Source organism: Euleptes europaea, chromosome 17, assembly GCF_029931775.1.
Source record: "Euleptes europaea isolate rEulEur1 chromosome 17, rEulEur1.hap1, whole genome shotgun sequence".
In the NCBI taxonomy this organism is placed as follows: domain Eukaryota; kingdom Metazoa; phylum Chordata; class Lepidosauria; order Squamata; family Sphaerodactylidae; genus Euleptes; species Euleptes europaea.
The window spans coordinates 30,538,120-30,556,960 of record NC_079328.1 but is presented as its reverse complement, the minus strand read 5'-3'; the positions used below and the strand labels follow the sequence as shown (position 1 = coordinate 30,556,960).

The window sequence follows — 18,841 nt, the reverse complement described above, 5'->3', positions numbered from 1 at the left end:
TTGTCTTCAAGATTCAACTCTGCAGTCTTTCCCTTGCTCATCATTAGTTTTGTTAATGCACAAAGCTGCGTCCACATAGGACATTATTTGTTCTGGATTCTGAAAGAGGTTGTACCCCTGTTTTGCCAAGCTGGCAACAGATAATTCAGGCTGAAACACTGAACCCCAAACTAAAAATATTATAAACAGAAATCTGGCATACACTTGTACCCCGATTTTTTAAAGCCATAGTTTCATTCTGGAAATTTTGCACAAGATGAACAAATCTAACACCACAAAGTATTAACGCTTCTTCAGGTTTACTTAATAAAGAGTCAGCGTGATGTGCAGTCAGACTAAAAGATGTGGGTTCAAACCCCCATTCTACCATGAAGCATACTGAATGGCTATGTGTTGGTCAGTTTTTTCTCAGCCAAACCAACCTCACAAGGTTGTGTGAGGATAAAATGGGACAGGGGAGATGCATGCAGCTCCTTTGAGGATAGGCAGGATTAAAATATGTAATGTCTATCTGTTGGATGCATTAACATGTTGCCTTGGGAAGAGTTTTCACACATGACATGACAATCAGATTTCCCACAACTCCAAATACCGAGCCGGCCAGAGCTGATTGCTTTATGGTCCACGTTAATAACATGGAACATCAGAAGTGCACATTAATTGGGAATCAGATGCTCAGATAGGCTTTTAAGTATTGTGTGAAAGAGCCTCCAGCCTTTTGCTCAGGGTCAACTCAACGCACATTACGACACATTAAGCAAAGTATAGTATAAGCCAAGAATAACCAAGGCACATTTCCAAAACCTGTTTTCAGGGCCAGAGCTCAGTCTTTGAACATGCAGCATGCAGTAGTTGCCTAAGTGGGTCAGTTCTATTGCTGAAGCTTAGGAAATTTCCCCTGGAATTGGATTGGTTTTCACCTGGAAACCGTAGGCAAGAAGTTCTGAGCTTTTAAGGGGAAAAGAAAGAGATATTAAATAAAGGCAGTCCTTTGAGGCAGACATTCATTTGCAACTGACTGCATTATGATGCAGCCAACCACTCAGGGAGGGGGGACAGAATGTAGGCCTGCATATATATGGTAGCACTTGCGCCTGGATCTTATGCTAACAATTATATTTTGGAATGAACCAGTGCTTTCTACAGGTTACAAAAGCATTGAGAGCAAAGAGAACATCATGTCTGTAATCTTGACTACATTACCGACACCTACATTACTAATTGTGGAACTCCTTGCGCCAGGATGTGGTGATGGCTGCCAACTGGGATGGCTTTAAGAGGGGATTGGACATGTTTATGGAGGAGAGGGCTATCCATGGCTACTAGTCATGATGCACTATCATGAATAGTAGCCATGGAGGGTGGGGGGGAGACACACAGCCTAGACATCTACCCTAGCACTAGAGAGTGGCATGACTGGAGAAAAACCCTTTGAAGGGCTAAAGGGTACATGTCAGCAAGCTGTGACATACCATCATGAAAACAGAGCTCAGCTCTACCCCTTTCCCCACATCGGTAGTGAATGGAGCATCCACACAGATCGTCCCCAGTAGCCCCCTGCAGATTCTCGTTGAAGCTTCAAACCCCCCCACCACACACACACACGCACAGGCCGTTTATGCTTGGTAATTAGCAGAAAATTCCAGGCTGAAGTGCCCCGCCTATTTTTTTTAAATTTCTTCACGCTGAACCTTCATTCCAGATGTCACTGCGAAGCCAGCGCATAACCGCTTCGCATTTCTTAAGAGCCCTTTAATGCGACCTTTTGTATTTGCTCCTCCCCCACACTGAAGCATTCACTGAAGGAAGCATGGAGAATCCCAGCCTCAGTTTAGCTATGCAAACGACTATTGCTAATGGCTATCCAAACAAAGGAACTAAGGAGCAGGCAAGTGGGGGTGGAATTTGTTTTGACTTTCTCCTCTTACATCGGGACCATGAATAGTCATTTTAAAGGTTGAATTTAAAAAAATCAGCATTGAGGGAGGAGCAGAATCGACCCAGCATAAATGGCCACAGTGTATTTTTCCTCCAGCTTCAAGAAGAAAGCTACAGGAATGACATAAACTCCCTGGGTGGAAGCAGCCTAAGCCATGTATATTTTAGTTTATTGGAAAGGGACTAGGAAGTTTACAAGTCCCTTCTACAACCTTCCCTCCTTTATCAGCACTCCAAGCATGGGATTTCCTCTCATTTGACCTCATTAGCTCCTGTTTTCCGGGCAGGAAACAAACGGGCTTGGCCCCTTTGTTTTAAAACTCTAATTATTATTTAAAAAAAAAAAAAAAACACAGATATTTGGTTTACTACCCTTGTCTGTGTATCTTAAATAAGGCAAAGATGCACATACCTCTTCTCTCCAGTATCAGAGGAGCATTCCTGTTATATTAGGTGTTGTGCAGAATTGCCTGTGTGCAATGGGACCAGCCTTTAGATACATATAGCAGTGATGTGGGGTGAAATTTTATCTGGGTGCTGTGCTTTCCTGCGGAAAATTTTCCGACCCACATATGCAAGCACAGTTTATAGTCGTCAGGGCTGCTATGCTGCAAATCAATCATGCTACATGGACTAAATGTGGGATGTGAAGGAGGTACAAACATCAGTGCTTGTACATGGTCCGGGATTGTAAACAGTGTATTTGCCGTCTTTTGTTAACACTGTTTAAACGTTTAAATTATTTATTCAAAGTTGAATTGGAAAATTCCCCCGGAAAACTCACATAGCTGATATAGAGCATACATGTCACACGTTCCTGGAACAGCCCCTTTTTTGTTGTAGATTAAATTAAATACATAGTTAAATTGTGGAACTCCCTGCCCCAGGATGTGGTGCCAACTTGGAAAACTTTAAGAGGGGAGTGGACATGTTCATGGAGGAGAGGGCTATCCATGGCTACTAGTCAAAACAAATACTAAGCATGATGCATACATATTTTCTGCCATATTAGAGAAGCATGCCCATTATATTAGGTGCTGTGGAACACAGGCAGGATGCTGCTGCAGTCTTCTTGTTTGTAGGTTTCCTATAGGCACCTGGTTGGCCACTGAGTGAACAGACTGCTGGACTTGATGGGCCTTGGTCTTATCCAGCACGGCTTTTCTTATGTTCTTATGGTCTTAAGGCTGCTTCCAGTCAGCGGTACAAAAACGTGCCCCTGCCACCGCAAAAGGGGCAAGCAATGTAGAGATGGGCATCCGCCCTCCCCAGTTCCCACACTGCTTGCTGCTGCCAACACCCTGTTGATCCTCGTAATGAAATTGTGGTGCACTTTCATGGCCCTAACCAGAACTGAGTAGGAACAATGGGAACCGAACACCTCTTAATTTATCCTGAAACCTTCTCTGTCCCTTTCCACCATAGGCCGTGCAGCCACTTATTTTTCCATAAGGCACAGTTGCATCTGTACCATAATATTTTTTACGGCTTTCTCCTTTGTCATTTGACCTACCTTTCTTATTTCGATTCTTCGGGCCAAGAGTCAGCTGATCCGAAGGACATGGGTCTTCTTCTCTCCAGCAAAGGGAAATTAGCCAAGAACCAATGACATCCCTACCAGATTCGATACTTTAAAGCCAGTTTAGCTAGAGAAGTTCAAGAGGAGGAATTTAAGTAGAAAAGTTAAGCTAGCCACCAGGGAGAGCAAATATTGGACTTTTCATATCTCAGCTTATTATTCCTGATATTACACAGAAACTTCCCCCGATTGTCCTTTTCTTTCCCAAATTCCCCATCTGACCAGATGTCTCTCTCTCTCTCTCCCTTGCTTCCACCCGTCAATCACATTCACAGCTGAAATTTGATTTCACTCCCAACAGTAACCTTATATGAAATATTACCATAGGGGTCAGTACAATCTGAACCTTGCCACAGAAGTTCATTAACTCTTCCGAGGTCCAATATCTGTTTGTTTCAAAGTTAAACGCTTTTAGCGCTACTCTTTTTCTGCAACGTGAATCGGCCAGCCATTACTAAATCCCGGATTCAGGAGGCAGCAAAAATGACTGTATCTTTCTCTGGTTTTTCATAGCCAGACGTTACAATTGTACACAGAAGACACAAGTGCTTTCCTTTCCCCAACACAAACAAACAATAACCAGAAAACTGAAAATAAAGGTTAATTAAAATGAAGCATGTGGGCTTAGATTTTTTAAAATATTTTTTATATATTTTTATTTTTATAACATAAAATAAAAATAAACAAACAAACACAATAATAATAATACAAAACATTTAAAAAAAGAAAATACAAAAGGGTATCTATATAAACTTATCAATACATTTATAATTACAAAGTATATAAAATTGAAAAAACTAAGATACCCCTTTGACCCTCCACCCTTAGAGGATACCTCAGTGACACGTTGAGAGCCAGCATGGTGTAGTGGTTAAGAGCGGTGATTGGAGCGGTGGAGTCTGATCTGGACAACCGGGTTTGATTCCCCTCTCCTCCAAATGAGCGGCCATGGCTAATCTGGTGAACTGGATTTGTTTCCCCACTCCTACACATGAAGACAGCTGGCTGACCTCGGGCAAGTTACAGCGCTGTTGGAGCTCTCTCAGCCCCACCTACCTCACAGGGTGTGTGTTGTGGGGAGGGGAAGGGAAGGTGATTGTAAGCCGGTTTGAGTCTCCCTTAAGAGGTAGAGGAAGTCGGCATATAAAAACCAACTCTTCTTCTTCTACCTCATGCAGTTGTGCCTGATATTTATTAATGGTTACTCTGGAGAGAAGCCCAGTGGCACAGAGTGGTAAGCTGCAGTACTGCAACCCAAGCTCTGTTCATGACTTGAGTTCGGTCTAGGGTTGCCAACCGCCAGGTAATAGCAGAAGATCTCCTGCTATTATGACTGATCTCCAGCCGACAGAGATCAGTTCCCCTGGAGAAAATGGCCGCTTTGGCCATTGGACTCTATGGCATTTAAGTCCCTCCCCTCCCAAACCCCGCCCTCCTCAGGCTCTGCCCCAAAAATCTCCTGCTGATAGCAAAGAGGGACCTGGCAACCCTAGTTTGATCCCACCAGAAGTCATGTTCAGGTAGCCGGCTCATGGTTGACTCAGCCTTTCATCCTTCCAAGGTTGGTAAAATGAGTACCCAGCAAACCAACCCGTAAACATAGTCTGCCTAGTACATGACGGGATGTGACATCATCCCATAAGCAGTAATGACCCAGTGCTTGCACTTTACCTTTTTTACTCCAGAGTCACCTGGCTAAAATTCACTCAAGGAAAAAATGTGATCAACATTGGATTGTAAATAGTCAATCTCTCCACTTGGCATGCAGTAACTAAGGCTATGATTGTAAACATTTTTTTCAATTGTCTTCTGAAGTACATCTGAACAAAACTGAGTATGAGAATCATATCCAGACAAACAAGCACAGAGATATGAAAGCCCGGGGGGGGGGATGAAAAAAAGGGGGGGTATTCATTAGGGGGTATTCATTGGAGGAGAGGGGTATTCATGGCTACTAGTAAAAATAGATGCTAGTCATGATGCATATCTTTTCTCTCCAGGATCAGAGGAGCATGCCTATTATGTTAGGTGCTGTGGAACACAGGCAGGATGGTGCTGCTGCAGTCGCCTTGTTTGTGGGCTTCCTAGAGGCACCTGGTTGGCCACTGTGTGAACAGACTGATGGACTTGATGGGCCTTGGTCTGATCCAGCATGGCCTTTCTTATGTTCTTATGAAATGGGGTGGGGATTTGCCATTTTCCCCCCTGAGGACCTTTCTTCAGGTTTTGTTTTTTGGTCAGGGAAACTAAAAAAGTTTGGGCAGCACAAAAAAACGTGGTTCCTCTCCCCCGCCCCCTTGTGTGAGATGCTGTTTTAAGGCAAGGTTTTACTCAGTCGAAATATTTAGCACAAAAATCTAAGGATTTCCCCCCCCCCATTTTTCCAGTGTACGTTTTGGGGAGCACATTTATTCCTAGGAAATACTTATTTATTTTGGAATGAAGTCAATGTTTTTAAAACAAGATATCACTCACTCAAAATAAACACAATTCAATTTTTTCAAACAGAAAAAACCTGGGAAATTTGGGAGAGCAGTAAAAAAATCTCCTATAAAATTTGATTAGAATAGTATAGAATAGTCTTTTAGAAAGAGTGAAATATGCTAAGATAGCATCAGCTGCAGTTTTGTCTCACTTTATGATTTGGCACATTTGCAATTTTTCCTTGTAGAAAAGGAAGGCATTTATAATTTTAAATTCCAGAAATGTGTTAATTAATATAGTTTTATATGTTAGCTAACATGCATTTTATGATGCTGAAGAAACTGGATAGGTTTAGATTCGATAGGAAGGTGATGCATATATATGTCGGTAAAAAATGATTTTTTCCCATCAGAAAAATCTCCCTCCCAATGGCTTCAAAAATCTCTTAAACAGGCAGGAGCACTCCTGTTTATTAGAACACCTTTGGATCTTTCACCTCCTTACCCTTTCAGGCCACTGGGGTACCACACATTTATACCCCACTTTTGCATCCTTCCTTTCCTCCAAGGAACCCAGAATGCATGCTGCTGCACCCAATTCCTCCTCATGTCAACCTGACATGGAAATCAGATGTGGTGAGTAGCCTGAAGTCACTCAAGTTAATTTTATGGGACCGTGGAGATATGAACACAGGACTCCCTGTTCCAAGTCCCCCCAACCAGGGGCAGACTGGGAGGCAAAAAAACAATCCTGGAAAAGACACCCCTCAGTCTGCTGAGCCTCTGCCCAGAGATGCATTGCATGCTCTATGCCTGTCCAACCTTCCCAGCATTGTGCCCAGCTCGACTGGGCTCTGCCCTTTTTGCCACTGGGCTGGCAGGCTACCCACCCACCAGGAAAAGTCCCGGTCACCATAATGGCCAATCCACCCCTACTCCCAACTCCATCTACCATAGCACACTAAAACAGGGAGATATATGGTAGCATGTGGGTCAGATTATGGTGGGTTTTTTTAAGTAGACTTTTAAAGTGAGGTTTAAACGCAAATAACACTTGTGAACCCAACGCCTCCATGCACCTCAATTATTCCAAGCATAAACTGAAGTGACATACAACCCATTCACAAAATGTTTGAAGGGCTGCCGCGAAACTGGAGTCCGTTTCGTTCTACGTCTTCGCAGATCAATGTGGAGGAATTGCAATGGGCCTGAATCCAAAGGAGAAGCAAATGCAACCCAAAATACCCCTCCTTCACCCAATTCCCAAATCAAGTCCCTTTAACCAGCAAAGAGGCTTCTACGGTATAATTTGAAAAAGAGTTTTAAACGGAATGAAAAGAAAATGGCATTCTATGTAGAAAAAAATGCTTTGCTAGGGCAGTAAAATGGGGCAGTCATTGTACTTTTCATTAATAGCAGAGATCCAATAATTAACTCCCATACAGAGGGTTAATTAATTCCCATATTCTAACCACTTGGCTAGATTTCCCCCCTAAAATATTAGGAGCCCAGGAAAAACCAACAGGACCTATGCATTCTTTTTTCTAAAGGAAGAAGATTAAAGCCAAAAAAAAGAAAAAGAAAGAAAAGACAAGAGGAGAGAACAAACACACATCATCATCATCATCATCATAGTATTAGTATTATTGTATGTTTTCACATGCTAGATCACTGTCTCATCATTTGTCCTGGTAGGCGTCACTAATATTACAAGAAAGGGCGGAGGGAACAGGAACTTTTTTTCACCAATGGTGGACCTGTACTAAAAGCCAAAAGTATCGGTGGAAAATTCACAGAGTTATTCAGACAATGTTGCGAGTAAATTTTGATTTAGACCCCAAATATATGTTGTTGGGCATAACACCCCCCCCCCAAGTGAATTCTGTTAACAAAGAACTTTATCAATATGCAACTTCGGCTCCTAGAATTGTCTCCACCAGATATTGGAAATCCAACACAATACCAGCTATTACAGAACGAAGCGGTAAACTCTTCGATTTTGCCTTAATGGCCAGGCTAACTCACCTATTAAAAATGAACTCAATTGATGAATTTTCGGCAAAATGGCAACCCTTATATGGGTTTACACACGTGCCATTACACACGTGCCATGAATATTTACTAGAAATAAGAAGTTTAGAGAACTATTCTACAAACTACTTAGAAGGCGTCTATAACAATGGCTATATGTTTAAGACAACTGATGTTATTTTGATTTGATGATAGTTTAGACTGTATAATGCTCGGAAGTAGAAATAGATTTGATTTCTTTCTCCCCCCCCCCATTTCCCTTCTTGTTTTCTGTGTCCCTTTAAAAAAATAAAAATAAAACATTTTTTAAAGAAAAGGGCAGAGGGGGCCGACCTTCCCCAGAATGCTGCTAAAACACAAATCCAAAACGAATCAATCAATTCAGCCAGTGGTACTGAACCTTGGCCCCATTAACACAGGCAGACCGAAAGATAAGAGAGGATGACCGGAATTCGTTTAAGGGATTCATTAGAATCTGGGGGTACTAACAGAACCCCACAAATAAGAATCTGGCCCCTCGCCGCAGCTGCCACACGTAGCTGGCCACTGTGCAACCTCACCACCACAACCCAAGGAACAGCAAGTCTCCTAGGTGCCTTGCTAAGAGGATGGAATTAACGAAAAGGGGGGGAGGACTCAACCAATGTGCTTTATCGTTTATTGATGATAGACACACCCTGACGAAATAGGAAATACATTACAAGACCTCAGTGTGAGCCAATTTAAATGGTGGATATTCCAGGCTTTACACCAATAAGTGACAGTAGGCCCCACAATACTGAAGACAATTACTTTTCAGCATACCTTTATATGCATTTCAGGATGTGTTTCTAAAATATGGAAATGTATGTATGACCACTGAAGAAGGCCCCACAGGCAGTGGTGGACTGGGTCTAAAAATATAGGTTGCCAGGAGACAAAGGGAGCCCACCCGCAACTATAAGGCTATCATTTAATTTTTCATAAGAAATACATAAAATTTTCAAAAAATATATAAGTGGGGGAAAGGTGCAATTAAAGTTTTAGTTGCATACAGGAATAGTACTGGAACTTCTATTATGTTTTCAAGCTACTAAAAGGTCATTGACATTTTAAACATATTGCCTAATGTTTAAGGGGGCCCACTTCATCAGGGCCCCCACAGGGCCCACTTGCCATCGGGCAAGCTAACCCCCTGGCCAGTCTGCCACTGCCCACAGGTCGAAATGCGCTTGGTTGTCTATGGGTCATTTACATATATTTATGATCATCAACCATGTTTTAAAATTAGCAATTATCTTTTTAGAGTCTTTCAATTGATCAGCCTCATTTTGGGGCCTAGTGTTTTTAATTGAGTGTACACTATAATATAAACAGTATCAGTATTTTGTATAAATTTGCAGCTCAACTTTTAGGTTCTCTGCCTTTGCTAAGAGGGCCTTCTATTCCTGCTAACAACCCCCACCCCGCATGGCCTTTGTACCCTGAATAACCGTGTGACAGGTTAAAAAAAAAATCATAAGTGTAACTTTTATCACTTGCGGACTTTCTATATTAGGAGGAACTGTAACGAATGAAGCTCTCCCAAGCAGACAGTTGTTAGTGACATAGAAACACTGCTGGGGTGTGTGTGGCAATCCTGCTTTCGGTGTGTGGGGGGGGAGCCTTTCATCACTTCCATCCCTAGAAGAAAGTTAGATGCAGGGACTGTAAATCCTCACGCTGGTTCCTGTTAGCCACAAGGGCCAGCCATGACCAGCGCTGCATATCTGAACTGTGAAAAGAGAAAGGCTAAGATCCTCACACCTGTAAGTCCCTATCCAAGAGAGGAAGGAAGGAGATGTCCATCTCCGCACCATGGCAAACACACAGACAAGGGAGGGAGGGAGGAACAAACACTCAGTTCACTCTTCCCAATAACATCTGCTTCCTGAGGGTTCGAACACAAAGCCCCGTGCTTTGAGAAACTCAGCCGAGGCTGCGAAAATGAGACGGCCTCATTCGGAGGCCAAGGCAGCTCCGCTACACCGTAATGTCACAGAGGTAAACTGAGTCGCGCAGACCTTTAATAGGATTCGAGGCAGCTCACCACAATTCATGCTCCATAAATCCACAGCGCATTTTGGAATGCACTCGGATAAGAAAAATAAAGCACAACAACAGCACTGCCTCCAAAAGAGGTGACCCACGCCCACCAAGGCCCAGAGGGAAACTGCTCGGTATCCGAAGAGGACGTCGAGAAAAAAAGTCCACCGTTAAACAAAAAACAGCGGCTTGCTCAAAGCTTTCGGGGAAAATCAATGGGAAAACTCCCATTGCATTCGATAGATTTTGCATCATGCACAGGCTTGGCAATTTGGTTTTTTTTTTAAAAAAAAAATCCCAACTATACAAAAAGGAAAACAAAGTGTACCTTTTCAGTCTTCAGGCAACAGGGATTCTCACATCACTGATGTAGAAGATTCTCTTGGGTACCTGATTTAGTAAAATACATTAAAATAAACAACAGAACATTAATAAAGGGGTTCTGAAAAGCCACATTTGTATAAACCCTGTACAAAGCAGAGATCAGTTAGTGTCGTTGTTTCTTTAACAATGGTTTTAAGCAATACACTATTACAGAACGGATGCTAAAGAAGCATTGTGCGAAATGGATTTCTATTTCATTAAAATGTTACAGATTCTCATGTTTGTTAATATAATAGTAATTATTTGACGTTGGAAAATAAATGGTCTTTTCATAGTTTTTCTAAACTGTGGACTCCAATACTGAATTAATTCTATTGATATTTATATTTAGTTCAAAGAATTAATTAGCCATGATCATGTAAATGGAGAGATGGAATGCATTACAACTGGTGTCAGCTGGAGACAGTGTCAGTGCCACCATTTTACTCTAGAGTAGCCCCATTAAAGTCAATGCCACTGCTCCACAGTGAACAAGCTGAAATAACCATACAATTAACGTGAACGCTACCTGCAAGTGGACAGCGCCAATTTTGAAAATGGTTCTCGCTTTCATAGCATATAATAATACGACTAGAAAATAAATCTTGTATCTCGAGGCTATTTTTTTCCAAACATTAAAAGAAAAAAAGATGACTGATATGTTTGATTCTGTTCAGCACAGAAAAATTGTCCACTATACTTTTTTTTACTATTTTATTATTCTTCCATAGTTCCCTGTAAACCAAACTCTTGTTCAGTACAGAAAAAAACTGTCCACTATACTGTTTTTTTTTTTACTATTTTGTTATTTCTCTAGATACAGATCCCTGTAAACCCCAAAGCTTATTGGTGTGAAATATTAAAACGTGTATTCTTAGAGCACATGTAAAATATGCTATATTGTACAGGAAAACACGAAGGTGGATTGTGAGACGCATAATGATGGCTTCCAGATGCCTTCGGTGCCTGCCTCCTGTGTTATTTTTGGCTCAAAAAGAGAGAGTGGGAGATTGGGGATACTGCCTCCTTAAATGCAATATTTGGCATTCCGCCCAGGATCTCTTAAAGCAGATGACTTCTTTAGACCTTGGGTGTCATTTTCCTCAAGATGACCTCTGCTTTCATGCCAACTGGCGAATCCATCCGATTATGAATGCATTCATTTGGAAGGGATAGGTATTCAATTCTAAGCTTTCCCCCCTAGCCCCCGCCCATGCACCTGAAGTGCATCCAAAAAAACTGTTGTGGTCAGCATCCTTTTATTATCTTAAGGCTATCCAGAGGATATCCCTGCTTTGGCACAACCCCCCCCCACACACACACACACACAATCGGATCACAAGACCCTTTGCAAAGGCAGCATGAGAAGTCCAAACACTCTCAGTTCAAATGACTTGGTGATTAGGGATTAATAGAGAGAAGAACCAAGAAGTTCATTCAGCATTAACACAGCCCAGAAAGGCAATAAGATTTTCCATTTCACAAGGCTGATATTGTTCCTTTTTTTCATTTGGCAGCGCTGGTATTTTTTTAAAAAAAAACCTTCCCCAAGAAAAAATAGTGGAACCATCAGTCTAATCTGACCTGAATCTTGTGTGTTTCAATCTTACGGTTTCCTTACTCTTAATAAAAACTGACTTTGCAGGAAGTCCCACATCAAATGCAAAATACACTTTCCCCACCCACATGCTCACCTTGGTTCCTTGCCCCCCAACACTAACATTTGGGATAGACTCCAGAATGCCCTGACCCAGATGGCCCAGGCCAGTGGTCGACAAACTGCGGCTCCAAAGCCACATGCGGTTCTTTGGCCCATTGAGTGCGGCTCCCCACCCACCCCGTCCGTTGGCTGATGCAGCTCCTCTGCATCCCCGTGCTCAGCCAGGCAGAGGCGCCGTGCTCCCGCCAGGCTCCAGTGCACCCCAGGTGGGAGGAGCCAGCAGGCAAGTGGGAGGCGGCGCCCCCTCCCCCGGCCGCCCCTCCTCTCTCTCTCTCCAGTGGGGAGGGATCAGAGGCGGCGGCTGGCTGCCCAGGCTGCTGCTGCAAGGGGGGGAGAGGCAGGCTCCGCCTCGCGCTGGGCCATCTCGAGGCTGGCGGGGCTCCGCCTGCCCAGCTGTTAGGCGGGGTGCGCCGGGCTGTTTCTCTGCCCCGCCTCCTGCTTCCCCGGCTGCCCGCGCCTCTTTTCCGTCCGGCTGTTCTGCTGGGAGCCTGTCCCCCTCCCTCAGCTCCCCTCGTTATCTGCAAGGGGTGGAAGAGTTGGCAGAGTCCTCGGTTTGTCGTCCCGCGTCTGCCGGTAAGTCTGCCGACTTGGGACAAAATCCTCATCCCTGGCTGAGCGTGGGTGGACGTTTGGCTAACCGGGGGGGAGAGATAGCGGAGCCGGCTTCTTGGGAGGGGCCGTGGCTCGGGGATCGGCGCAGACAGGCGAGACCTTCGCCCTGCCAGTGAATGGGAGGTTTTGCCTTGGATTTGCCACTCAGATGCACATTTTCCGCATCCAGATTCTCAAAACTCAGCATGGGGGTTATTGGCCATTTGTGAATGGGAGGTTTTGCCTTGGATTTACCACTCAGATGCACAACTCAACAATAAGCCCCCCTGCAGAGTTTTGGGGAAAATGTACAGTGTTTGTCAGTCATTGTCATGATTTAATTTTATGGATACCTTACTTACTTTATTCCCTCCTCAGAGGCCATGTCTACCCACTGGCTTTCTTGTTGGTAGACCTGGACTCCGAGGAGGGGAAAGCCCCCCTTCAGAGGCCAGGTCTACCAATTGGCTTTATGGGCCTCTGGAGGCCAGGTCTACTGCCAAGAAAGCCAATGGGTAGACCTGGCCTCCCAATGGGACTCAGCCGGAGGCCAGGTCTACCAACAGGGTTTTATGGTGGTAGACCAGGCCTCCAGACGAGGACTCCGGACGGGGAGGGGGAAATGGCAGGGACTTACAATTTAATTTTTATCAATAAATAAGATCACTATTAAGTATGATATCAAGTTTTATTCAGTTTACCTATAGTTTAATTAAGACTTAAAACTTTAAAGTTTATTAAGTTAATAAACAGTGTACCCACCTATATTGTTTAAGTTTAAGAAATTTGGCTCTCAAAAGAAATCTCAATCATTGTACTGTTGATATTTGGCTCTTTTGACCGACCCCTGGCCCAGGCTAACCCAGTCTCATCAGAACATGGAAGCTAAGCAGGGTCAGCCCTGGTTAGTACTTGGATGGGAGAACTCCAAGGAAGTCTAGGGATGCTGTGGGAGGCAGGCAATGGCAAACCGCTTCCTAACATCTCTTGCTCTGAAAACCCTATGGGGTCCCCGTAAGTCAGCTGTGACTTGACAGCACTTCCCACCACCAAAATGGCACCTTAGGTGCTCCAGAAAAGCAGAGTAAAAGGAAACATCTTGTCACTAGCGGTCATAGTTGCTGTAGGACCCTTGCCACTTTCCTTTTCACTGATTATTTCATCAGTGGAAAAATATGGCATCCCAAAAGGTTTTTTTTTTTTTTTAATAACCTCAAATAAATAAGTCCCTAACGATAGAACTCTTTGACCCCTTGGAATAACTGATGGCTCCAACTAGCCAAATTCATTAGCAGATAGATAAAAACACAAAATGGGGACGTCTCGCTTTTGCAAACAGAAGCCTTTCCCCATTCCAAGATCCTTTTTTAAATCTTTCCAAAGGTTGAAGAACAGTGTGCAATGCAGAGCAAAGGGGGGGGGATGTGTGAGGCCAGAATATCAAGGAAGCATCAACCTAAAAGCTTGGGCTTCAGGTGTGACCTCTGAAAAATGTCAAAAGAGGCGGAAATGACATCATTTTTGTACATTTCATTGTCGGGATGATAACTGCCTAGAGCTCAACAGGAATATGCCAGGAAATAAATTGCAGAAGCAGTCTGCACTAAGAGGTACTGAAGTCATTTAGGGCAACACTCTCAAAAGCTGTTGTGGGAACCTGGTTTTTAAAAATGCACATTTTAAATTTGCAGTTAATGACTCGGCCAATTAATTCCTGTTTTCGTTTACCTGCAAATAGTTTCCGAGACTCCAGAAGCCAAAGGGTCTCAGGAAAGCATCACACCCGGCAAGGGCTTAATTGCTCCATCCACAAAGGCCACTATCTGGTCCCCGAGCTGGTATGAAAACCCAAGAGTTCACCAGGCATTAGCATGCTGCTGGGACGTTTACATTCAACGCTGGCTACACACAGAGGCACAAGCCTTTGAGATTTTCCCACCCACCTCAACCAGCATTACAAGTCACACAACTGAGACTTCTTCCCATAAATGATGGCTGTAGCCAAAGACCTTCCCCTATTAGATCTGGCACTATTAAGAACACGCTTGGATCATGACAATGGTGGCCAAGGAGATCACGTAGGTTTGGGTGTTCACAAAGAAAAAGAAGAGTTGGTTTTTTATGCCGACTTTCTCTACCACTTAAGGAAGAATCAAACCAGCTTACAATTGCCTTCCCGTCCCCTCCCCACAACAGTCACCCTGTGAGGTAGGTGGGGCTGAGAGATCTCTAAGAGAGCTGTGACTAGCCCAAGGTCACCCAGCTGGCTTTACGTGGAGGAGTGGGGAAGCCAACCCGGTTCACCAGATTAGCGTCTGTCGCTCATGTGGAGGAGTGGGGAATCAAACCCGGTTCTCCAGATCAGAGTCCATCACTCCAAACCACCGCTCTTAACCACTACACCACGCCGGCTCCGGGGTATGGTGTTAGCAGTCAGTGACTGCCTCTGAGGGCAGAACCCCAGTCACCAGTTGGTTTCTACCGAAGGCCCACTTTGACTGAGAAATGGGAAACAAGATGGTCCCCCTAAATCCCAACATGATCTGCAGTCAGATCTCCGAGGCTGCTTCTCCACAACTCTTCTCCCTCTGGGCATGGAAACGGAGAGAGAAGATGGCGTGGGCCAGTGGCAAGGGCCACCAGTTACTAACTGATAGTCAACCGATGCCAGAGAATCAGTAGGCTCTGTTCAACATATACAACAGTTCATTACCATAAAACAGGTAAAACCTAACATCCCTTAATCAAATTATTAAAACAATAAAACATAATTTTCCTTCCCCTAGATTTAACAGCCATCAACCTCTTCACACTTTAAAAAGGGGAAATGAAATGAATTTTTTTCCTTGACACTATCAAGAGAAAAGTTGCCACATCTCTCACGCAATTGACCGATCTACTTGACAGCAGATAACTCAGTATCCGCTACTCAGTATCCGCTTCTCAGAAAGTGTCTTTAGCTGTTTTATCCAGGGAGTGATATATTTATTTTGTGCAGTATTGTGGACATGCTAAAACAATGTGGGCTAGGGAGTTCAACATATGCTCCGTGGCCATTTATGCTGGGCTTTTTCCTCATGGGTCACCCTGCCAACTTCTTAGGGGTTTGGCTTTGATTATGCTTGCATTTTCCGACCAACAGAGGTCGCCTCGCTCTCCCTGCGCCTTTCCACGCATTTTGCCCGCGTTTTCTGGATGCCGGCTAAACACGAATCCAGAAAACGCGGGCAAAACATGCGGAAAGGTGCTGGCAGAGTGAGGTGACCTCTGACGGTCGGAAAACGCAAGCATAATCGAAGCCAAGCCCCAAAGTAGTCGGTGGGGTGACCACGAGGAAACAGCCACACATAATTGGCCTGTAAGCTCAGGGGTTTGCTTGGAAAGGCCAGGTAACCCTGGAGTCATGCTACCCTTTTAATAGGAAAGAAGGTGCCGCTTGTGTGAGAAACAGAATGGCAGCTGCTCAGATTCCATCTCCTTCACTCAGCACAGAACTATATTAGCAATATTGCTTCAGGCGGGTGTTTTATTCTGTGGCCATGGAAGTCGGAATCCGCTAAGGAGGGCATAACACCTCACCTGCCGAATCAACTAGCCCTGAAAATGGATGGCACTGTGGGTTTTCTCCAAGCTGTCTCAGCGCTGTCCTCTGCATATCTCTCTGCGTTGATTCCTCAAGTCAGCCCAAGAACAGAAACTTCCACACTTCAAGCAACAGACAGCTACAGACTGTAGCCTGTTATACATTCCTTTTTCTATAACCGAAGCACAACTACTTTTGAGAGCATATCGCTTTACCAAGTTGTATGGACTCAATTGTTGCTTATTGGGTTGCTTATGCGATGCACATATGAGAACGTATAGTGTGGCAAACACAGCCAAGTTGTTAAATGAGCTATTATGTTGTTGTTTTCTTGTTGGTTGTTTTATTTAACCTATGTTTATGATAGGAGCCCCGTGGCGCAGAGTGGTAAGCTGCAGTACTGCAGTCCAAGCTCTGCTCACGACCTTTCGATCCCAACGGAAGTTTGTTTCAGGCAGCCGGCTCAAGGTTGACTCAGCCTTCCATCCTTCCGAGGTTGGTAAAACGAGAACCCAGCTTGCTGGGGGTAAAGGAAAGATGACTGGGGAAGGTACTGGCAAACCACCCCGTAAACAAAGTCTGCCTAGTAAACATCACCCCATGGGTCAGGAATGACCCAGTGCTTGCACAGGGGACCTTTACCTTTTACCTTATGTTTATGATCTTATTCTTTTTCTCTTCTACTTCCCAATACCCTTTTTAAAATTTCTGCACCCCTCATTTAAAAAAAAAAAAACACAATTTTTTTTTTTAAGAACTTGCTGCTCAAAGATCTTTGGGGGCCAACAGGAAAAGAGGGCTCTTGTCCTTCTGTTCATTTCCTAGCAGCGTTTCTCTTTGTGCTTTAGTGTAACTAGGGCACAGGAGAGGAGAAGCACAGGAGAGAAGAAGCACACAACCCAAAACAGGTGTGTGTGTGTTTGTGTGGGTTTTAATGAAGGAGGCGCCAACAACCTACCAAACGAGGCTGGCCACAGGCCAAAGCTGGTCCTTTCGGCAACGCATGCTCATGCCCGGTGGAGGAAACCGACTGCGCTCTCCTCCCGGGGTGGACCGGCAGGGATCTATCGGGAAGCTTTTCCCGGGCTTCGGTGCTCCTTCTGCCTCTCCCGGGGTTCTTCCAACGAGCCCGGCGGACCTTCGGAGCGCGACCGACGCCGCCCGCCTCGTCCCCCGAATGCGCTTTTACGCACGGGCGGCTTTCCAAGTTTTGGGAAGCCGCCTCTGGCTCTGGAGGAGCTCGAGGAGCGGCCACGTCCGGTTCCGGCTCTCCTTTCCCTCGGCAGGTGCAGCGAGGTGACCCTTTGCATGCTGATGGAGGGGCCTGAGCAGAGGATCGCAGCGTCGATTCCCCCTAAGGCCGAGCCTTCTCCAAACGAGCTCTCTCGCGCCTGGCTTCACCTGGCCCTGCGGTGCCCAAAGGACCGGAAAGCTACGTTCCCTCGGGCATATTCCGCCCCAATCAGCACGGTGCCGTTTGCTTAGGGCTTGGAGCCCGCGATCCTAAAAGTCGGCTTGGTTGGAAACAGAAGAAGCATTCCCATGCCACTTTCTCTTAAGTCTCAAGGTGGCAAAGCAAAATATCTTGCCTTGTATTCAGCCACCCAAGTGATATTTATCCCCAGGCTAGTGCAGGGGTTGCTAGCTTCCTGGGATTTATATTAAAGTTTTAACTTTTAATGTTGTAAGGAAGATCTCAGTCAAAAGTTTATAAATCTCCTTTTAACCTCCATATGTACTTTTTATGCCAAATAAAGGTGTGATTTGGTTTGTATTCAGCCATCCATGCATTGGGGGGGGGGGATGAGAAGGAGAAGATGCTTTCACACATACCAAATAATGCACTTGCAATCTGCTTTCAATACATTTTGCAGCTGGATTTTACTGTGTGAAATGGCAAAATCCTCTTGCAAGCCATCATTAAAGTGCATTGAAAGTGGACTGAAAGTGCATTATTCAGCATGTGTGAAAGTGGACTGAAAGTGCATTATTCAGCATGTGTGAAAGTGCCCTTGGTTTTTATACCTCGCCTTTCTCTACCTTTAAGGAGTCTCAAAGCGGCTCATAATCGCCTTCCCTCCTTCTCCTGCAACAGACACCTTGTCATGCAGGTTGGGCTGAGAGAGTTCTGACAGAACAGTGACTAGCCCAAGGTCATCCACGTGGAGGAGTGGGGAAACCAACCTGGTTCACCAGATTAGAGTCGGCTGCTCCTGCGGAAGAGTGGGGGAATCAAACCCAGTGCTCCAGATTACAGTCCACCGCTCTTAACCACTGCACCACGCTGCCTCTCCATCCGTCGATCAAACTCGGCGATGCTTTCCAGCAAGCATCCCTAAGGTCGCGCAGCACGGGGAATCTTCTGCCTGCGGCCCTCCGCTCCATCTATTTGCCCATTGCAAAAAGATCCTCTTTCTCCCCCACACCCCCAGGGCTACGCGATCTCGGCGCCACCGGGGTATCCCCACTTTGCTGGCAGGAGGATCTTTGCGCGATTGTCAGTCTCGGTTTTTTTTTTTTTTTGGGGGGGGAACTGAGTTTTAAAGGCT

The 18,841-nt window shown here is 44.8% G+C and overlaps 1 protein-coding gene across 2 annotated transcripts in view; it reads right to left on the bottom strand.

Moving 5' to 3' along the window:
* Positions 1-18,841, bottom strand: part of MAF (MAF bZIP transcription factor) — a 286,190-nt gene that overhangs the window by 254,013 nt on the left and 13,336 nt on the right. Inside the window, exon 2 of one of the 2 annotated variants that reach the window (XM_056862226.1) lies at positions 10,364-10,425. The exons of the other annotated variant lie outside the window; for it this stretch is intronic. Within the exon in view, the coding sequence (XP_056718204.1) occupies positions 10,392-10,425 (34 nt within the window). The 3' untranslated portion in view covers positions 10,364-10,391. The remainder of the gene's footprint in view (positions 1-10,363; positions 10,426-18,841) is intronic. 2 annotated transcript variants of the gene reach the window in all.